This window comes from Acipenser ruthenus, chromosome 6, assembly GCF_902713425.1.
Source record: "Acipenser ruthenus chromosome 6, fAciRut3.2 maternal haplotype, whole genome shotgun sequence".
Taxonomy (NCBI): Eukaryota; Metazoa; Chordata; class Actinopteri; order Acipenseriformes; family Acipenseridae; genus Acipenser; species Acipenser ruthenus.
Genome location: NC_081194.1, coordinates 34,149,034 through 34,168,155, shown reverse-complemented (window position 1 = coordinate 34,168,155; position 19,122 = coordinate 34,149,034). Strand labels below are relative to the sequence as shown.

The 19,122-nt window shown below is 36.0% G+C and overlaps 1 protein-coding gene across 1 annotated transcript in view; it reads left to right on the top strand.

Annotated features, from left to right (window-relative positions):
- Nucleotides 1-13,980, top strand: part of LOC117411620 (Golgi resident protein GCP60-like) — a 21,636-nt gene extending 7,656 nt beyond the window's left edge. The window contains exons 2-8 of the mRNA XM_034019291.3: nucleotides 3,348-3,489; nucleotides 3,883-4,023; nucleotides 4,416-4,574; nucleotides 4,936-5,110; nucleotides 6,431-6,611; nucleotides 7,328-7,603; nucleotides 7,925-13,980. Of these exons, the coding sequence (XP_033875182.3) occupies nucleotides 3,348-3,489; nucleotides 3,883-4,023; nucleotides 4,416-4,574; nucleotides 4,936-5,110; nucleotides 6,431-6,611; nucleotides 7,328-7,603; nucleotides 7,925-8,136 (1,286 nt within the window). The 3' untranslated portion in view covers nucleotides 8,137-13,980. The remainder of the gene's footprint in view (nucleotides 1-3,347; nucleotides 3,490-3,882; nucleotides 4,024-4,415; nucleotides 4,575-4,935; nucleotides 5,111-6,430; nucleotides 6,612-7,327; nucleotides 7,604-7,924) is intronic.
- The last annotated feature ends 5,142 nt before the right edge of the window (nucleotides 13,981-19,122 follow it).

Here is a 19,122-nt window from a genome sequence, read left to right as displayed (position 1 = left end):
TCTTTTTGGATATTTGTTCCAGCACTATTCAGAACAGTATTTACAGAAATGTTTTTCAGTTTTAATGAACACATAGCTATGTGAGTTGTGTAATTTGAGTGAGCAGAAGTAGGCAACATTAAATGTTTTGCTTTGCATTTTGTATTTTTTTTTTTTTAAATAAGTATCATGGGTTTATTCCTAATCGCCTACTAAGCTATTGTATCAAGAGAGTAAGAGTATTGCCTGGCAAACTGGTCTGTAAATATTTTGTGGTAATTGTTTTGAGTGACAAACTGTCAAGAAATATTGACTAAAATGGCTAATAGAACTATAGTAAATGATAAAGATGTTTAGGAAAATGTTGTAAGATTTCAAACAAAATAGGTAATAAGGAAAGTCCATTGAAATTAAGAAAACACTGCGACTAAATATTCTCTGGATAGAACCATTTGCCCAAATGTTGATTAGAGAAAATGTTTCTTCTTCCCTGCTGCAGTCTGGCTCATGGTGCATCTCAAGCAACAAAAATATGGCTAAACAGAATAAACATAAACGTTCCTAGCAGAAGTGAAACCTTCACGCAGGCGTGGCTGTTTGTTATTGCATTGGCTCACGAACGGCCATCATGCATTTTGTCTCACTCAGCCCTGGTCAAAGCGTGTCAACCCACATCCTGAGATGGGTCACTGGGACCCGGGTTAACCCAGGTATGTAGTTTCACACTACGTGGGATTGTGACCCAGGTACGGACCCGGGTAGGAGTGCCAGTGTGAAAGGAGCTCCTCTAGAGAGAATGAACCCCCTGCCCACCTTGAAAACGGACTCTTTTGTGTACTTTTACCCTGCACTTAAATCCAATTAAGTTATGTGTATTGGTCCAGGTTCCTAATGTGATTTATAGGCTTGTTTCAATTTCAAAAACAAAACTGGACAGGATTTATTAATTGACACTTAACAGCTGCCAATAACCACTCTGGGCTCTCATCTCTGATTGGTAGATATGGGCACCCGGTGTGAGTTTAGTATGCTGATTTTGCATTCTACTGGTGTCAAACTATTTTGTACAACCTGCTATGTTTCATTGGATCACAGACACTCGGACTTAAACGAAAAAGGTTGCGGATAATTGCTTTAAAATGAAAAGGTAAAAAAAAAAATCTGAAACAGCGGCATGTGACAAAATAGTAATGTTAAATATTGTTAGTTTTGCTCAAGACAGACAGCTACAGTTGTGACTAATTTAAAACAATATGTATAAAATACATTAACAAAGCAGGTTACTCTTGATCTCTGCATCATCATCCTGTATTTGTTCACAGACGCATATTCTCAGTAACTTTTAGAAGCAAACACAGATTACGTTCTTGACAGTAAGTTAATATATACAAGACACATTTTAATTTCATGGACTATTCAATTTCATTAAAATATTATCGATTTGTTATTGTGGGGTCCAAATTGATAAATAATTTGATTATTATTATCATTACAAGCCTACTGCTTAGTGAAAAATATTGATGTTTGGGCAAATTTGTTTCACCTGATGAGTTACAATGCCATAATCAATGCAATAATGGACGCTACTCTCGATTTTTAATTTCTTTTCTCAAAATAAGTATTTAGAAGTAAAATAGTTGTTCATTCCCTAATTATCAGTAATAAGTAAAAAAAAAAAACGTAACTGATAAATTTAGTTCATGAAACATCTGTGTATATATCCACTTGTTTCTTGATATTTTTACGTTGTAAAAATGTAACTATTTAAACACTTTAAATGTTCCAATATAACTTAAGTAAAACAAAACAAAACAAAAAAAGGATTCAGTGTTTTCAAGTTTCTTTCTTTTCTCTAAACAAGTTCCTGTGATGTTTTGTTTCTGAGTGCTGCTGTAAATGGTCTCCACCCTGTAAATTTGAAATGCCCGTCTCGGTGACTTTACCAAAACAAAAAAATATCAGGGAGTGAGTTTTTTCATCTTCACTTTTACTGCTGTCAACATTACTGTATGGCAAAGTATGGTGGCCCAGTAGGTCAACACATTGAAGTGCGTTCTTTATCGTGTTTACCTGATCATGGGCCCAGAAAGACACTTCAGTATGATAACTCTACAAGTTAACTTCACGCAAGTATTACATAAAGTTAATGCTTATTAAGGCTACCTAAAGAGAGGTGAGCCATGATAGAGTTGAAATCTATGCTTGCATGTGATTTAGATAACAAATATCTTACCGTATATATGCTAGTTTAAAAAGCTATTCGAGAAAATATGTTGGTACTTGTATTAATCACATTGCATCCAGTACTATTTGATTTGTCTTTAGGAAACTATGAAGGTATTGTAATTTTGGTAACTTATGGTATTCATTGCAAAGTCATTTTAGAGAATGTCTTATATGTATTACTGTTGGAGTTACTTTGTCACATGCTTTAGTACTAAAAATACCTTTGATACAGAATTAGATATTTTAGGAATGAAGCATTGCTTTTTAAGAACCACAACTTAATGTTTGTTTATGGGGAACTAGGGAAGGTTCCTCATTGTAATTGCATGTAATTTACAGTTAAGAGATTCAAGTGATTTTGAGAGAATCTCTTATTTAATTATGTAGAAGTTGCTTTGACTAATTACTCAAGTGCTGTTATTGTTTATTTTGTCATGTTATACGAATAAACAATTATTGTTTTAAAAAATCGGAATACTCTCAACTGCAAGCCTGCTTATATCTATTTACCTGAAGCCGGAACTTGAATCAAAAAGGTGAATTAATAGTCTACTACCGTATTACTTTGAAATAACGCCGCTGCGGTGCTCAGCCAGCGGCCGACTAAATTGCTGTCTGCTTTGCCAGATGGGCCGCTAAAATAGTTATTTCAAAAAGAAAAAAGAAATAATTTTTTCAGTGCTCGTATGTTCCAGTGAATAATATATAGTAAAACATTCCTTCTGAGGGCATTTCATTCCGGGCTTATGTTTCCATGGACGCCGTGAATCTCGATGGATTCTTTGTTTAATTATGTAATTCATAAAATTTGCGCACCAGCACATTCAACACTAGTACTGTTGTCTGTCTAACTTCCTGGTTAGATGTCAATACCAGCCATCCTGGTCACAGTAGACTACACTTATTTTCTAACTTTATTTCTTTTAAAAGTTAAATGCTATGGAGGCATAGGTAACTTGAACTTATGTACATACTTCTATTGGATAAATGGCTGTTTTTCTTTACAAATTGCAAGTGTGTTACAAACAAGATTTTCAATTAAATGGAAAGCATATGGATTGCTATATTTTAGTTTAGAGCTTGTTGGTTCTGGACTTTATTCAGTTTGTATAAATAAGTTTGTTTTTTGTTTACTTATTTAGAGAAAGATGGTAAAGCCTTCCATCCCACATATGAAGAAAAACTAAGGCTTGTGGCCCTCCCCAAACAAGTCTTACTTGGTCCTTATAATCCAGATGTCTGTCCAGAGGTTGGGTTTTTTGATGTACTTGGAAATGACAGAAGGTAAGAATCCGATGATCAGGGCTTTTTGTTGCAGCATGGTAAATATAACCACATTGAACTGATATGTAACAGCTGTTTACCAGACACTCAAGTATAAAATGAGGATAGAACCAGAGCAGATGATGGGGCCTGCTCCTTATTTATGGAGTATAATGCATGGATCTTCTCATTTAGTCATGTCAGAGATGTGGGTAGATGCTAGTTGATCCACACGTTATCAATCACATCTATGCTTTCAGGAATACAGAATTTGGGTGCTGAAATGAGTTTCTGGATTACCATACTTTGTTGTACATTTTAATGAAAATACTTGCAGTAATCCAACACATTATCTTCTGTGGTGGACATATTTATAAGCCTTGCCTTTTATTGTTTATCTTTTTCATTTAACAGGAAAGAATGGGCATCTTTGGGAAATATGTTGAAAGAAGATGCCATGGTGGAATTTGTGACATTGTTAAATAAATGTTGCAATTTATTTGCACCATATGTTACCTCTCATAAAATAGAAAAGGAAGAACAGGAAAGGAAAAGGTAAGACCATGACTTAAACTTGTATTGTGAAAGTGCAATCATATTAAACAAAGATAATGTACCCAATGCAAAGTATTTAAAGAGTGCAATTTAAAATTGGAATACTAAACCTATTTTAACAAAGATAACTAGTAATAAAATATTTACAACAAAAACTGGGTTTAGGGTACTTGTGGACTTGGGTTGAGAACCAGGTGATTCTACATTGTAGGATATACTAGTATAAGTACCTAAACCTGGTATGAAGATAATGTTTTGTGTATTGAAAACGGTTTTCTATTGTGATAAGGTTTAAAAAGATGGTAGGGCAGGTTTCAACAACCCAGATTATTTTTTATTAAGGCCTCGACTTTTGTGAAACTGATTTCCATATGCTGGGTCTTGATTTTCAGACAGGAGGAAGAGAAGCGTCGTCGGCTTGAGGAAGAGGAGCGGGAGCGAGTGAGGCAGGAGGAGGAGAAGCGACAACAAGAGGAGGAGGAGACGAGGATGAGGGAGGAAGAGGAGAGGAGGCAGATCGAGGAAGAGGGGCTGCGCATGGAGCAGCAGAAGTGAGTCTTCATATATTGCCTAAACTTTGACTTTTGACAAAAACAAGTGAAAATAATAAATCATGACCTCCTAATAGCATTTGCAACATTCTCAGGTCTGCCAAATCTTTACAATTTTATAATCAACCAGAGTAAAAATGACTTTAAAAAGTGAGGCTGCAGATACTGCAGAGGCTGAAGAGATTTACAGTATATTATTAGAACTAGCAGTAGCAGAGCAGATTTGCCATATATATATATATATATATATGTATATGTATAAATATGTCATCTTTTGATTCTATGAATGAGTTTAAATACATGAAAGAAAGAAAAAACTAATTATATACATATGGTACCTATTGTATTGTGAATTTTTCAGGCAGCAGATCATGGCAGCGTTGAATGCTCAGACAGCAGTGCAGTTCCAGCAGTATGCAGCACAGCAGTACCCAGGAAACTCTGAACAGCAGCAGATCCTGATCCGACAGCTCCAGGAGCAGCACTACCAGCAGTACATGCAGCAGCTCTACCAGGTTCAGCTGGCACAGCAGCAGGTAGAGTTTGGTAGGGTAGTATAGACCAGTTACTTGTTTAGGCAATCCTGTATTGAATACCTCATTTTATAGAAGGACCGTAAGTCTTTGGTCAGAAATACAATGTGAAGACTAACAACATTTTCATTGTAAATAAAAACAATTAGATGTTCTGCACTCCAGTCTAAACAATGCAGGGAAGTTTGTTACCTCTCGATCGCTATAAATAACATTGAGGATCTTGTACAATTCTGAACTGTGTAGAATCTGTTCTGAATCGGTACAATGATTTTCTACCCAAATATAATTGAGGTTATGAGGGGGTGGAAGAGGATGGGGGGAGATCCGGGAAGTATGGCTGGTTCTGGAATTCGAGGCACTTATTGAGGATTTGTCTCTTGAAGTACAAATTTTATTAATAAATGGACAAAAAAAACTTATTTACTAAGAAGGAAACATTCAATCTGAAAAGTTTAGATGCTATAGTTTTCATTTTTGGAAATGTGACCAGCTTTAATAGTAAATTACAAAAGGGACCTAAACCTTAAGCTGTATTTCTTTCACTGTTATCACGATTTCGCGATTTCTGTGAAGTGTACCCATTGCCATGTAATATGTAGTTCCCTATGAAAATTCCCATTTCTGGAAGAATAGTGTAAATATAATGTTTTTTATCACTTCAAAATAAATACAGCAAATGTTTGCCTCATTGATGCACTTCCTGTTACACTGCAGTTAGGAACCTGGCAGTCGGTTTAGTTTGCTTCCGTTAAATGTTTGACACACTGCATAGAGCTGCACAATCTTCAATGAAAAAGACACCAGTTGCATTAAAGATCGTAAATATTTCTGCTAAAGATCACTCTGTCCAGGTCAAGAAGGGGACATTTTATTTGTTTATATTTTTACATTTTTGTTTTGTTTAATAGTTCACTGATATTGAAATTATGTGGACATAAAAAATGCAATTTAGCGTTTACTGTTTTTCAGGTAAGCATTTCCATATTTAGGAACATTTGTTGTATAATACTAAAGAAAATGATAAATTTTGAATGTGACAACGCAATTTCCCTGCTTTATGAATATGTTTAATCGTGAAACATCTTGAAATACCTATTTTTAGGTATTTCAAATGCTGAGAAATAAGCAATTTTTTACTGTGAAAAAATAAGGCTTCAGCCATCAGTCACATCCTTGAACCAGAGAGGAACACATAAAGGTCTTAATGATCTACCACAGTAGAGCACTGATCAAATGGTAAATGTTAAATTTAAATTCTTTGAGAACTATAAACACTCCCGGGATTCTAACTGGCAAATATACTCATTTACATTTTTCCAGGCAGCCCTACAGAAGCAACAGGAAGCTGCAATAGTGGCCTCAGCAGTGGCAGCAAAGGTCCATGCAGTTTATCCAGGAGAGAGCCCGACTGTGAATGGACAGGCCAATTCTCATACAGAAAGCTTTGAGAAAGAGCCTGAACCAGAGTCGGGAGAGGAAGTGTCAGAAAATGGACCAAAAGGTACAATATCTGTAGCAATGTAGTAGCTTAATGCTAAGAGTAGACTGGCTAATGTACTTCTCTGAAATGTCTAAATGGAGGTCTTTAGAGCAGAACACACTTTTTTTTGTCTTTTTATATGTATTTATGTGTGTGTGTGTATATATATATATATATATATATGTATATATATATGTGTATATATATGTGTGTGTGTGTGTGTGTATGTGTATATATATATATATATATATATATATATATATATATATATATATATATATATATATATATATATATATATATATATATATATATATATGTGTATGTGTGTGTGTTTTGGTTTTTTAACAATTTACTTTTTTTTGTTGTACATGCAGTATACCCCTGACATGAAGCACCACTTTATGAAGACACATTAGTGGGGAAATATAATTGCCTATACTCCATTGCTTAATACACTTTCTATCCACTCCAGAATAACTTACTGAGTAGGTGGTGTTTTGGGAGCCGTTCTGGTTTGGAGCTTGAGGCTCCATTGTATGTCTTTAGGAATGCCACTTGATTTATTTGTAGGTACATTTTGTCATTGAGACCAGTCCTCCAGGTAGCCTAATCCAAGTGGGATAAAACTGAAAACAAGGAAGGCCTTGCTACTCATTGACAAGTTCTGGGTAAGTTTTATAAAAAGGAATTTAAAAGCAGCTTAAATATTTTTGTTTTATATATCCCTTTGACAGATGCATCCCCTGTTATAGCTGCTCCCTCCATGTGGACCAGGCCGCAAATTAAAGACTTCAAGGAGAAGATCCGACAGGACGCAGACTCGGTGATCACAGTGGGTCGAGGGGAAGTGGTGACAGTCCGTGTTCCTACACATGAAGAGGGGTCCTATCTGTTTTGGGAATTTGCCACAGATCATTATGACATTGGCTTTGGAGTTTATTTTGAATGGACAGATTCTCCAAACACAACAGTTAGTGTTCATGTCAGCGAGTCAAGTGAGGAGGAGGAAGGTAAGAGAATTACAAGATTTGATGTTCACATGTTGAAAATTATTTTGGGTGAAGTTGCACACTTTTCAAAGTTGCAGATGGAGGCTGCACAGTAGAAGCATGCATATTATATAGTCCAGTACTTCAAAGGTAAAGTATAGCTTTATATATCTGTCATGTACCAAAGCAATGGATTATGAGACTATACACAAACCAGTAATAAATAACAAAGTTCAGTCTTCTATAAAGAACCTCAAGGCCATTGACCGTTTTTGTTTTTTGTGTTTCAGTATGTAATTGTAGATAATGGTGCATTTTGTTTTCTTTATTTTTCTATAACAGAAAACCCAAGCGAAGAAGAAAAACCTAAAAAGAATGCCAACAAGCCTCAAGTGGATGAGATTGTGCCGGTGTACAGGCGAGACTGCCACGAGGAGGTATACGCAGGCAGCCACCAGTACCCAGGGAGAGGGGTTTACCTTCTAAAATTTGACAACTCATACTCATTGTGGAGGTCAAAAACAGTGTACTACAGAGTTTATTATACCAGATAAAAGCAAGTCACAAAACACTGGGGTTGTGCAGGATGGACCATAGTGTGGGTTAGTAGTTGACTTATTGTGAATTCTAACATCTGTCCTCTCGGTATGGAAATCTCTGAATCAAAGTTGGTGCATATGGAACCTGTAAAGTTCTCATATTGTGTTAGCCCTGCTCAGAAAACTAACATCAGACTTAGCCTTAGTTGGATACAGAAGATATGACTATATCAACCTGTATTTACATAAGGTCTAGATCCAGAAGCATTTAGTTTCAGCATCTCGCAAATATTTGGTATAATGGTAATAAAACTTGTCCTGCTCAATAAAAATGGGCTATTAACTAGTTGTGTATAAGGCTTCATTATTTTTGATAACTTTGTGTTTCTGTTCTCTCTTGACACATTTCAGAATGTCATTTTTACATCTTTACCTAAATAGATCTGAAGTGTTGATGTATCATATCTGGAAGTCTAGGGCTGTGCAGTAATTCATACTCTACCCCTTGCCCTCCAGCCTTTTAATCTAATGGGTTAATACTTCTCCCCTTCACATACTCTTGTGGATGATCCATTAAATATTAACTTTTGACATATTACTCTAACATTCATTGGGGGATGCAAATAAATTTGTCACATTTTGTTTCTTCGTATTTACAAAAACCTTCAGACCTGAGCGCAAATACAAATTTGATGCATTTAGTCAAAATGGTATGTTGTGTTGTGGTACATGAGATTGCCTTGCTAAATGTGAGATGATGAATAATTGGATAAACCAGGCACCATTGTGTAACTAGAATTCTGGGGTATTAAAGAAAGTGGGTGTCGGGTGTCGGGTGTCCGGTGTCGGGGGGAGTGGGGGGGGGGGGGGGAGAGTGGTGAATGATGTAGCAATCATCAGGAGATGTCAGATGACCAGAAAAGTACCAATAGTAGGGTAGTATGCAAAGTAAGATGCCAGTATAGATCAATTAAGCGTTTTCTAGATGTAGTCAAACATAAAGCCATTTTCAGACTCAGCTACTTATAACTGTAAAAGAAGTTAAATGGCTTGGTCCCAAAAAAAGTACTGGTACTGTATAATGTGTTGCTGTTTATGATAAGCAGATCATGTTTTTTAAATCCAGGATGTTCTGTTTTGAATGACTATTGCACTTACAGGATCTGATATATTTCGGTTTAATACTAGTTTCTGCATTAATGCTTTTAATTGATTGCACTAACGAAATATATGAATGCGTTTTATTGTATTAAACAATTATACACAGCCTACATTCTTGATGAATAATTTCTTACTAGTTGTTTCCTGAATATTTGTGAATATTTGTCTATAAAGCTCTGCTTTCTAGCCGTGTTTTTGGTTACCACAGATTGAGGTTTATTTATGCATGTCTGTCGTAGTATTGTAATGCATCTGCCTGGTCGTTGGAGAACATTTTGCTACAGACTGCAGGTAGTTGGGAAGTGTACTCATGTCATTTGGGAAAAATTGCTAGAATATAGATTTCATTTGCCCTAGAATGAAATGCATGACTGTAGCCTGAAATTGGGGTATTGTAAATTATTCCACCCTTGCTTTTTCACTATAATAATAATAATAATAATAATAATAAATAATAAATAATAATAATAAATAATAATAATAATAAAATGGTGATTTAAGCACAAAAAAACTACTGGAGTACAATGCCAGTGTAAAAACATGTTTTGGGGGTGTTAAAGTATTTCAAACAGTAAAAGTAAAGTGTATCAGGTTAGACATTTTGTTAGCTAATTGTTGGAAAAACTGGTTCCAGGTGACCTTTTAAATCTGCAGTGTTTGTAACCAGGAAAGGTCATTGGAGATACCAGACTGACAGAATGTATCTGTAAACAAAGCTGTAAACCAGTGTTTCTGGCCAGATTTTCCCCTGGAAAATAAAAACACTCTTACCCTGAAATCTGTGGTGCTTGTGTGTGTCAATACATTATGCAAAACAAAATAAGTATAATCTGCAAGATTAGAATGCAATTCTTTGCTTGAAGCAAATACTGTTAATGGAACCCAAATATTTGTTTTGTTTCTGTGAAAATTCCATTAACACAAATTGAAATGCATCCAGTTTCTGATCTTGAGTTAATTGCTGATTTGAATTCATGAATAGTCGATAGAATGGAACATTTGTGCCCTATTTTTTCATTCATAGGTGGACATGCAGATGCACTGTAAGGGCTAGCTTGATTTGCATGCTTTGTTTATGAAAATGCCTCGACTGTTCTGCACACCCTGAATAGAACTTTTTTATTTTGCACATAGTGCATTAATATAATTAATAAAAAATCATTATATTACAATAATTTTAAAAAGAACGTTTTGGAATAGGATTTACTGTTGCAGTACACTATAGTAATCACTGCTAGGAATAAGATTGTGTCCTTTTGAAATTGTACTTTTGTAGTGGTGTGAACCTTCTATGAAATACATTCCACAGAAAATGGAGATTAATGGCTTTCGGGGTGTTTTCATTTCCTCATGCAAATATGTGTGCTTCTGTTGTATTCAGATAATTTAAAAGCATTCATCTTTTCAGTTCACTGAAAATGAGTAATTAAAATGTGACCATTATTTGCACGTTTGACTTTTATCATGTTTAAAAGGTCAGGTCATCAGCCATCATCCATATATCTCTTATTGTTAGTAAATCCGAAATACTAACATTTAAATCACCATGTAAGCAAGCTATGAGAGTCTACGTGTTTCTATGGGTGTATCTATACCCAATGACCCAATTGTTTTTGTCTGCATATAGTAAGTATATAAGCCTGCACAATTGATTATAATTAGGGCTTCTGATTTTCGGTTTTAACCGATAAAACCCGATGCCAAAAAAATGTAATCGGTGGATAGCCAATAAACACCGGAAAACACTGTTAATCTATTCACGTTTCCCATTAAAAAAAAAGAATAAAACCTACTACAAAAATAATTAATACATTTCCCAGTGCTGTTGGGCAATGTCCCGCCTTCCTGACTTGTATCATTGATTTGTTCTGAATACTTCAAACCCGCCCCAACTACTGAGTGACAGCACATTCCTACATTTCTATTGGAGACTCCGCTTGCGAGATTTAAAACAAGATTACAATCACGATGGAGGCTTGTTCGCGGGATTTAAAGCTGTATTACAGTTAAGACACAGAGGATTTACAGTGCTGTGAAAAAGTATTTGCCCCCTGTCTGATTTTCTGCATTTCTGCACATTTTTCACATTGTATTTGGTCAGATTTTTTTGTGGGTTGTAGTAGTATATAGAGGGAGTCTGAGAGATAAAATGATACCAAAGTTTGGTGCTGCTTTCATTTGTTTGCTGTGCAAGGTAATCAAACCTGCAATCTTCAGGTGTGAAAAAGTTATTGCCCCCCACCCCCCTAGTTAACTCAACCCAATTAAAGGGATAATTAGGGTTAGCTGTTTGACTACTTTGGTTAACAACCAGGCCTGATTTGGGCCAGCCCTGCCCAATATAAATTTGACTAACTTTGGCCCTTACCATCAGAGTGAAGTTGTCAGCACACAGGTTCTAGAGGCACATCATGCCACGAACAAAAGAAATTCCTGAAGACCTCCGGAAAAAAGTTGTTGAATCCTATCAGTCTGGAAAGGGTTACAAAGTCATTTCTAAGGCTCTGGGGCTCCACCGAACCACAGTCAGAGCCATATTGTCCAAATGGAGAAAGTTTAGGACAGTAGTGAATCTTCCCAGGAGTGGCCGTCCTGCCAAAAGCTCTCCAAGAGCAAGGCGTAAAATCGTCCAGGAAGTCACAAAGAACCCTAGAACAACATCCAGGGATCTGCAGGCTTCTCTCGCCTCGGCTAAGGTCAGTGTTCATGACTCCACCATCAGAAAGATACTGGGCAAAAATGGGATTCATGGCAGAGTAGCAAGGCGGAAACCATTGCTCACTAAGAAGAACATGAATGCTCGTCTCAAGTTTGCCAAAAAGCACCTGGAACAATATTGTATGGACAGATGAGTCAAAAGTGGAACTTTTTGGCCGACATGGGCCCCGTTATGTCTGTCAAACCAAACACTGCATTCCACAGTAAGAACCTCATACCAACGGTCAAGCATGGTGGTGTTAGTGTCATGGTTTGGGGATGCTTTGCTCCATCAGGACCTGGACGCCTTGCCATCATTGAAGGATCCATGAATTCTGCTCTGTTTCGGAGAATACTACAGGAGAATGTCAGGCCATCCGTCCGTGAGCTGAAGCTGAAGTGCAGCTGGGTCATGCGGCATGACAATGATCTGAAACACACAAGTCTACATCAGAATGGTTGAAGAACAAGAAATGTAATGTTTTGGAATGGCCTAGTCAAAGTCCAGACCTAAACCCCATTGAGATGTTGTGGCAGGACCTGAAACGAGCAGTTCATGCTCGAAAACCCAGACTAATGAGAGAGACTAATCAATAACTACAGGAAGCGTTTGGTTGCAGTTATTGTTGCTAAAGGTGGCGTAACCCGTTATTGAGTCTAAGGGGGCGATTACTTTTTCACACGGGGGCACTGGGTGTTGCATAACGTTCTTTAATAAATAAATGAAATATGTATCAAATGTTTGTGTCACTCAGGGTCCCTTTTATCTAATACTAAGTTTTGGTTGAAGATCTGATAACATTCAGTGTCAAAAATATGCAAAAATGTAGAAAATCAGACTGGGCAAATACTTTTTCACGGCACTGTAAAAAAGAATTGTGGCGAAATGTACAAAAATGCCTACACACAAAAACCCCAGAAGAATGTGCCCGTGACCATAGGGATTTCAAAGACAGCAAAGAAAAGAAGGTACAACTTAAGTGTGCAAGTACTGTCGAGTTACTATACATATTTTGACAACACTCAAGCATTTTGGAAAGTAACCGAAAAAACTAATTTCATACACTATATCAAAAACGAAAGCCCTGAAAAAATAAACGATTTACATAAAATCCGATAAACAGAAGCCCCATATTTCGAACATTGGCTAAAAAAAAAAAAAAAATCAACTGACTTTATTATGCGCTTAAAGTGTAAACAGTGCCCTCCTATCTCCAGTTGTCTTTGTAGTACACTTAATTACTGCATTTTGTTAACTAGTAAATATTTTGTTCATAACTTAATACAGTCCTGTTTGCTGCTGCTTGTACTGTTTAGTTTAGCATAGGTTGGTCATAATGGTTTTTTGTTCTTTTGATATCCAATCTGTATATAACACTTTTCTTTCCTATTTGCAGAGAATTTTCTAATTTAGAATATTTTATTTTTTTCAGTGGTTAAGTAATTGAGTCGATTAACATTATCACTGCATTTTGTGTTATTGTGCTCATTAACATGCATTACCCTCCAACAAGTAGTGGGCTGTGCCCAGTTCTGTATGTCATTAGTGTACTTCCCCGTCTCTATGTGACACATTATCATTTAGTCCATAAAAAATAAATACCAAAAACTCACCAGGTAAGTGAAATGAAAGTTTTTTTTTACCAGAAGTTTCTTTAGTTTTTAATCTGGTGTTATGATTGCTTTAAGTTATGAACCAATAGACCTTTTATATTATTATTATTATTATTATTATTATTATTATTATTATTATTATTATTATTATTATTATTATTATTTAAAGAAACATTTTGACAATAAATTACTTGTGTTTATCTTTTATGAACCTCTCTTTTGTAGTCTGATTCTTTATACAGTGTGTTAAGACTATTCATTGCCCGCTAGAGAAATTTGATGTTTTTCTTGACTCCTGAAATAAATGACGATGTGAAATAATCTGCTACATATCTGAAGCATTACTATTGCTAAACATGATTAAAAAAACAAACAAACACTATTAAACCATTGTCTGATCTTTTTTTTGTCAGTGATAATGCTAAATGATGGCCTTTTGGGTGGGGTGGGGTGTAAAATAAGATTATAATTTGTTTGCGGTGAAAAGGTAAAGATCTGTATGTAAACTGTAAATGAAAATTGAACAGTAAAGTTCGCCTTCACCTGTTTGGTTTGTACAGTGCAAGTGCAAACAATTCTTGGACTATATTGAATCTTAATTAAACTTCAATTTATCTGTACATGCTGGCTCTCTAAGTGTGTTTTATTTGAATTTGAATTTAATTTAGCTGTGTAAAACCTTGCGGAATGGCGACTTTGGGCTGGGATTTCAAACCTACTTAGATCCGTTTTACGCTGTACAAATTCTTATTGCATAGTTATCAGTATATAATGGCATGCAGACATACAGTTATGGCATCACCCTAGCCACTGTCTCATTTTGCTTCATAAAGTCAAATGAAACCGGCTGAATAATGTTATGTTAACATTAAATTATATACTGCTTTGTAGTTTTACATGTACATAATGAAAAACTGACAATGGAAAAATTTGACATTTCAAAATGTAACTGGAAAACACGATTTCTGAAAATCGCAAATCTTAAAATGTGACAAATAGAAGTGGTAACAAGTAGATTTATGATATATAAGCATCATTTTTACATAGATAATTTTAAACTTCAGAGCAAGTTATGGGGAAGAGCCATACCTCCCACACTCAGCCATCATTGCACAAGGAATAAGGAATGTTTTAGCCGTCATCAGATAGCCAACAGAGGTTATGCCAGCCGAAGCACAGTATCTAGGGTCATTCAGAAATATAAGAAGACTGGACGCTATAAAGCTGCCCCCAGGCCTGGACACTCAGAAGTCAGCACTGCTCACCAGGATCACCACCAATGCCATTCAAGTTTGAGAGATCGTACGGCCAGTAGTGTCCACTTACTGCGGGAAGGGAAAGAAGTTGGAGTGAAAGCGTCCCCTGGAGAATGGTCTGGTGTCGAGGAGGCCTGCTAAGAAGTCCTTTCTGAGCAACCTGATCGCCTGAACCTTTGTCGCACACACAAAGACTAGACCAAAGATGACTGGGCCAAACTAATTTTCTGAGTCCCCCTTCAGCTGTTTTGGAAACCGAGGTTGATTTAAGAGTACAAAGGTGCAAAGGAGAAAGATACAAGCCAGAGTGTACCAGTGTCACCAGGGTTCACACACGCCAATTGACATTTTCTATCTGAACTTTAATTGTTGAAGACCCTGTATATCTGTCTGAAGCGGATCACCATCTTTGTTTTAATTTGTTTCCATAAAATTGTAAAATATAGCAAACTGTTTTAAGCTTAAAGGGTCAGAATCTTTAATCTGAAATATTTAGCTAATGTATGCTACAGACATAAATCACATCGTTTTAATACTAATGTTTAATATTAATTTACACCAATATAGATAAGATGACAAAAAACTTTGTTTTTTTTTATTCTTGCGTTATTGGTCCTGTAATCTTCATTTTAACATTAAATTTATTTTTATGTGCAATTGTATTTGTTAAAATATGTTATATTTTTATAAGTTCAACAAGAATTGTATGACCCATTCTGAGTTGAGTGGAAATTCTCTATTTTATATATATATATATATATATATATATATATATATATATATATACACACACACAATATTGAAACTGTATTCATTATTTTTGCATGGCAATCAAATTAGCTTATTGTTATTGTGGATTTAAAACAAAAATGCAAGACAAATAAAATCCTGCTTAATCTGCGGTAGGGTTGGCCATGCTCCGGAGCCAGCGCCCAGACTTAGAGCCGCAGCGGGGCTTGACAGTTTTCTGAGCTGAGCTCCTGAGCCCTGGGGCCGCAGCGGGGCTTGACAGTTTTCTGATGCAACATCGACAATGGATAATTGCAAAGCATATGACATGGTTTATTTAGATTTCCAGAAAGCTTTTGACAAAGTACTGCATAAAAGATTAATTCTCAAACTGAACGCAGTAGGGATTCAAGGAAATGCATGCACATGGATTAGGGAGTGATTAATGTGTAGAAAACAGAAAGTACTGATTAGAGGAGAAACCTCAAAATGGAGTGAGGTAACCAGTGGGGTACCACAGGGATCAGTATTAGGTCCTCTGCTATTCCTAATCTACATTAATGACTTAGATTCTGGTATAGTAAGCAAACTTGTTAAATTTGCAGACAACACAAAAATAGGAGGAATGGCAAACACTGTTGCAGCAGCAAAGGTCGTTCAAAATGATCTAGACAACATTCAGAACACATGGTAAATGACATTTAATAGAGAAAAGTGTAAGGTACTGCACGCAGGCAATAAAAAATATGCATTATAAATATCATATGGGAGATACTGAAATTGAAGAAGGGAACTATGAAAAAGACCTAGGAGTTTATGTTGATTCAGAAATGTATTCATCTAGACAATGTGGGGAAGCTTTACAATGCATTAGTAAGATGTCATCTAGAATATTGTGTTCAGTTCTGGTCACCTCGTTACAAAAAGGATATTGCTGCTCTAGAAAGAGTGCAAAGAAGAGCGACCAGAATTATCCCGGGTTTAAAAGGCAAAATAATTGAATCTATTCAGTCATCACCAATCATTTAGAAAGTGAAAATCAGAAGCTGAAATCAATTTTAAATAGAAACATGACACTAGGGGACACTGTGCTGAAACTGCCGGCGTACAGTCAGATGCTGTACAACAAGAGAGCTTTTAAAATTTTTCAAGAGGAGACATGTATGAATATGTAATACAGTAACACAACAATAAATCAGAAGGCTATAATTAATCAGCTCACAAAATATGCATCAGACTTGGTGGTGGGGGAAATATCAGGAATGCACAGCATACGTGTAGCAGAAAATAATGGTGCAAAATTTGTCTCCAGACAGTGAACTCAGAGTATATTCTTGAGGATCATGGTAATTGCAGCTGCAGCTTTTATATGTCATACCAACTTCCATGTAGACATATACTTTGCCTTATGGACTGCAACAAAATTTCCCTGTAACAATTAGCCGGTGGTGTTGCCAATTGCTGGAAGAAGAGCTATCAGACAATAGAAGGGAATATTTCCTTATGGCCCAGATGTTCTGTTAACAGCATTTCACACAAAACAGGAAAAGTGCTGTCTGAGCAGGGGAAATACAGGAAAGCTGTATATGCAATGCATTGAGAGGAGGCATGGGGGTGAAGGAGATCAGCTGAAAGAGGACCCTTCTGAGACACCAAATGCACATTTGTCATATATAACTTCAGATGTACCTCTCATGGAACAAATACCCAACACCGAAGAAACAGAAACAAAAGTAAAAGTGTCTACTGTCACCTCGGAGTACAGCAAAATACTAAGCAATGAATCCCTTTTTCCTTCAGAAATAGGCTTGCTGAAAAACTCTGCCAGAAGTGAATCTGACCAAGCAGATTTCGGTTTACAGGTTGATTACCAATCCCCAAAAACACAGAAAATGGCAAAAAAACTGATGTGATTTGCCTTAGCTCAGATCCTTCAAATACCATGTTTGCTAGTGAGAATCTAAGAGCAAAGCATTTTAATTGAAGAAAATCAAGGCAGAAGTCTTGCACTTCAGGCTGCTTCCCAATCAGCAGGAGTAAAGCACCTAACTTCGGAATTTGTACTGTGAAGCGCTACGTCCAAGTCAAGCACTTGCTTTAATGATCTGAAAGGTCAAATTAAAGTAACAAGAGTTAAATCTAAAGGAAGACCACAAGAAATGGCAACATTTCCAAAGTACAGAAAGAAGAAAAACAAACAGAAAACATTCAGCAAAACATTCCAAAGCCTGCACAGCAACAAAGATGTCTGGGTAAATGAACCATTAGCTCTAACATCGGAAGATGAAGCTATTATTAAAAATGGGAAATGGTTAAACTCAGATATAATTCATGCGTTACAACTGATTCTAAAACATCAGTATCCCAACATTCAAGGCCTTCAGCATCCAAGCTTATCACTGTGTAGTTCAGGCACTCCACCTAGATTTTCTACAATTTCTGAATGCTTTGTTCAAGCATTACATCTTTCTAAGAGATCCCACTGGGTTTCTGTTGGAAACACCACCACTGAGAATGAGCTTGACATTGCTGTGACAGCTTATGTAATGGCAAAGTGCATGATGAGACTGTCTGCTGTGTCATCGATGTTTAGGCATAAGGAATCTTCTTCACTGAAGTTTCATTTGCTACCAGTTGATCAGCAACAAAATAAATCAGACTGCGGGGTAGCAGCAATTGTTTTTGCAAGTTTACTTTGTCAGGAAATTTAAAACTTCACTGGAATGTAATGTGCAGTATTTTGCTGAAAACTTTGGAAGAGGGAAAGCTAGATAATTGTCCTGCCACTGAAATCAGAAATACAGAAGATGTCCTTGTTTTTTATGTGTCACCGCTATACTGCATATGCAGACAACCTGAGAGAGGATATATGATTCAGTGTGAAGCATGCGTAGAATGGTTTCACAAAAGATACAGCAGAAAGCAAGCTCCAGGACTGTGAGAGAAAGGAAAATAAGCATGTAATTGATATTTCATAAAGTAATATTCAGTCCATTGCCCTGTACTGAACTACTATATATTTTTGTTATTTCACTCCTTTATAATGCTTTTATTTTAATTAGATACCTAAATGTAAATATCTTGTAAAAGCCCAAAGCCGCAATCCATAACTTGCATTAACGATCATTGAAAAATGATATACTTTATCACATTGTTACAGGATCTGCTCATCCTGCAAGACTGCACTTGTATTTGTATATACTTTTTGGACATGTTTTTTTATGTAGTTGGTGTTTATTGAAAATACATTTGTATTGCTTATTAAAATACCCTGGTTAAATGGGGGGGTATACACTATACACTACAGGTCAATTGGTAAATGTAAAAATGTAAGAATGAATATATACAAAGAAAAAAATAAATGTAAGTATATGTACATGATCCTCTGCAAAAACTGCTCAAAAGTTTATGGGTAAGCATTGAAAGTGTTATAGATTCATAAATAAAAGTGTTCCTTATAAATGTTTTAATATTTTAGTCAATGTCATTTTTGTGCTTCTGTTAATAAATCTGCATATCAGATACTAATGTGGTCACGGTTACT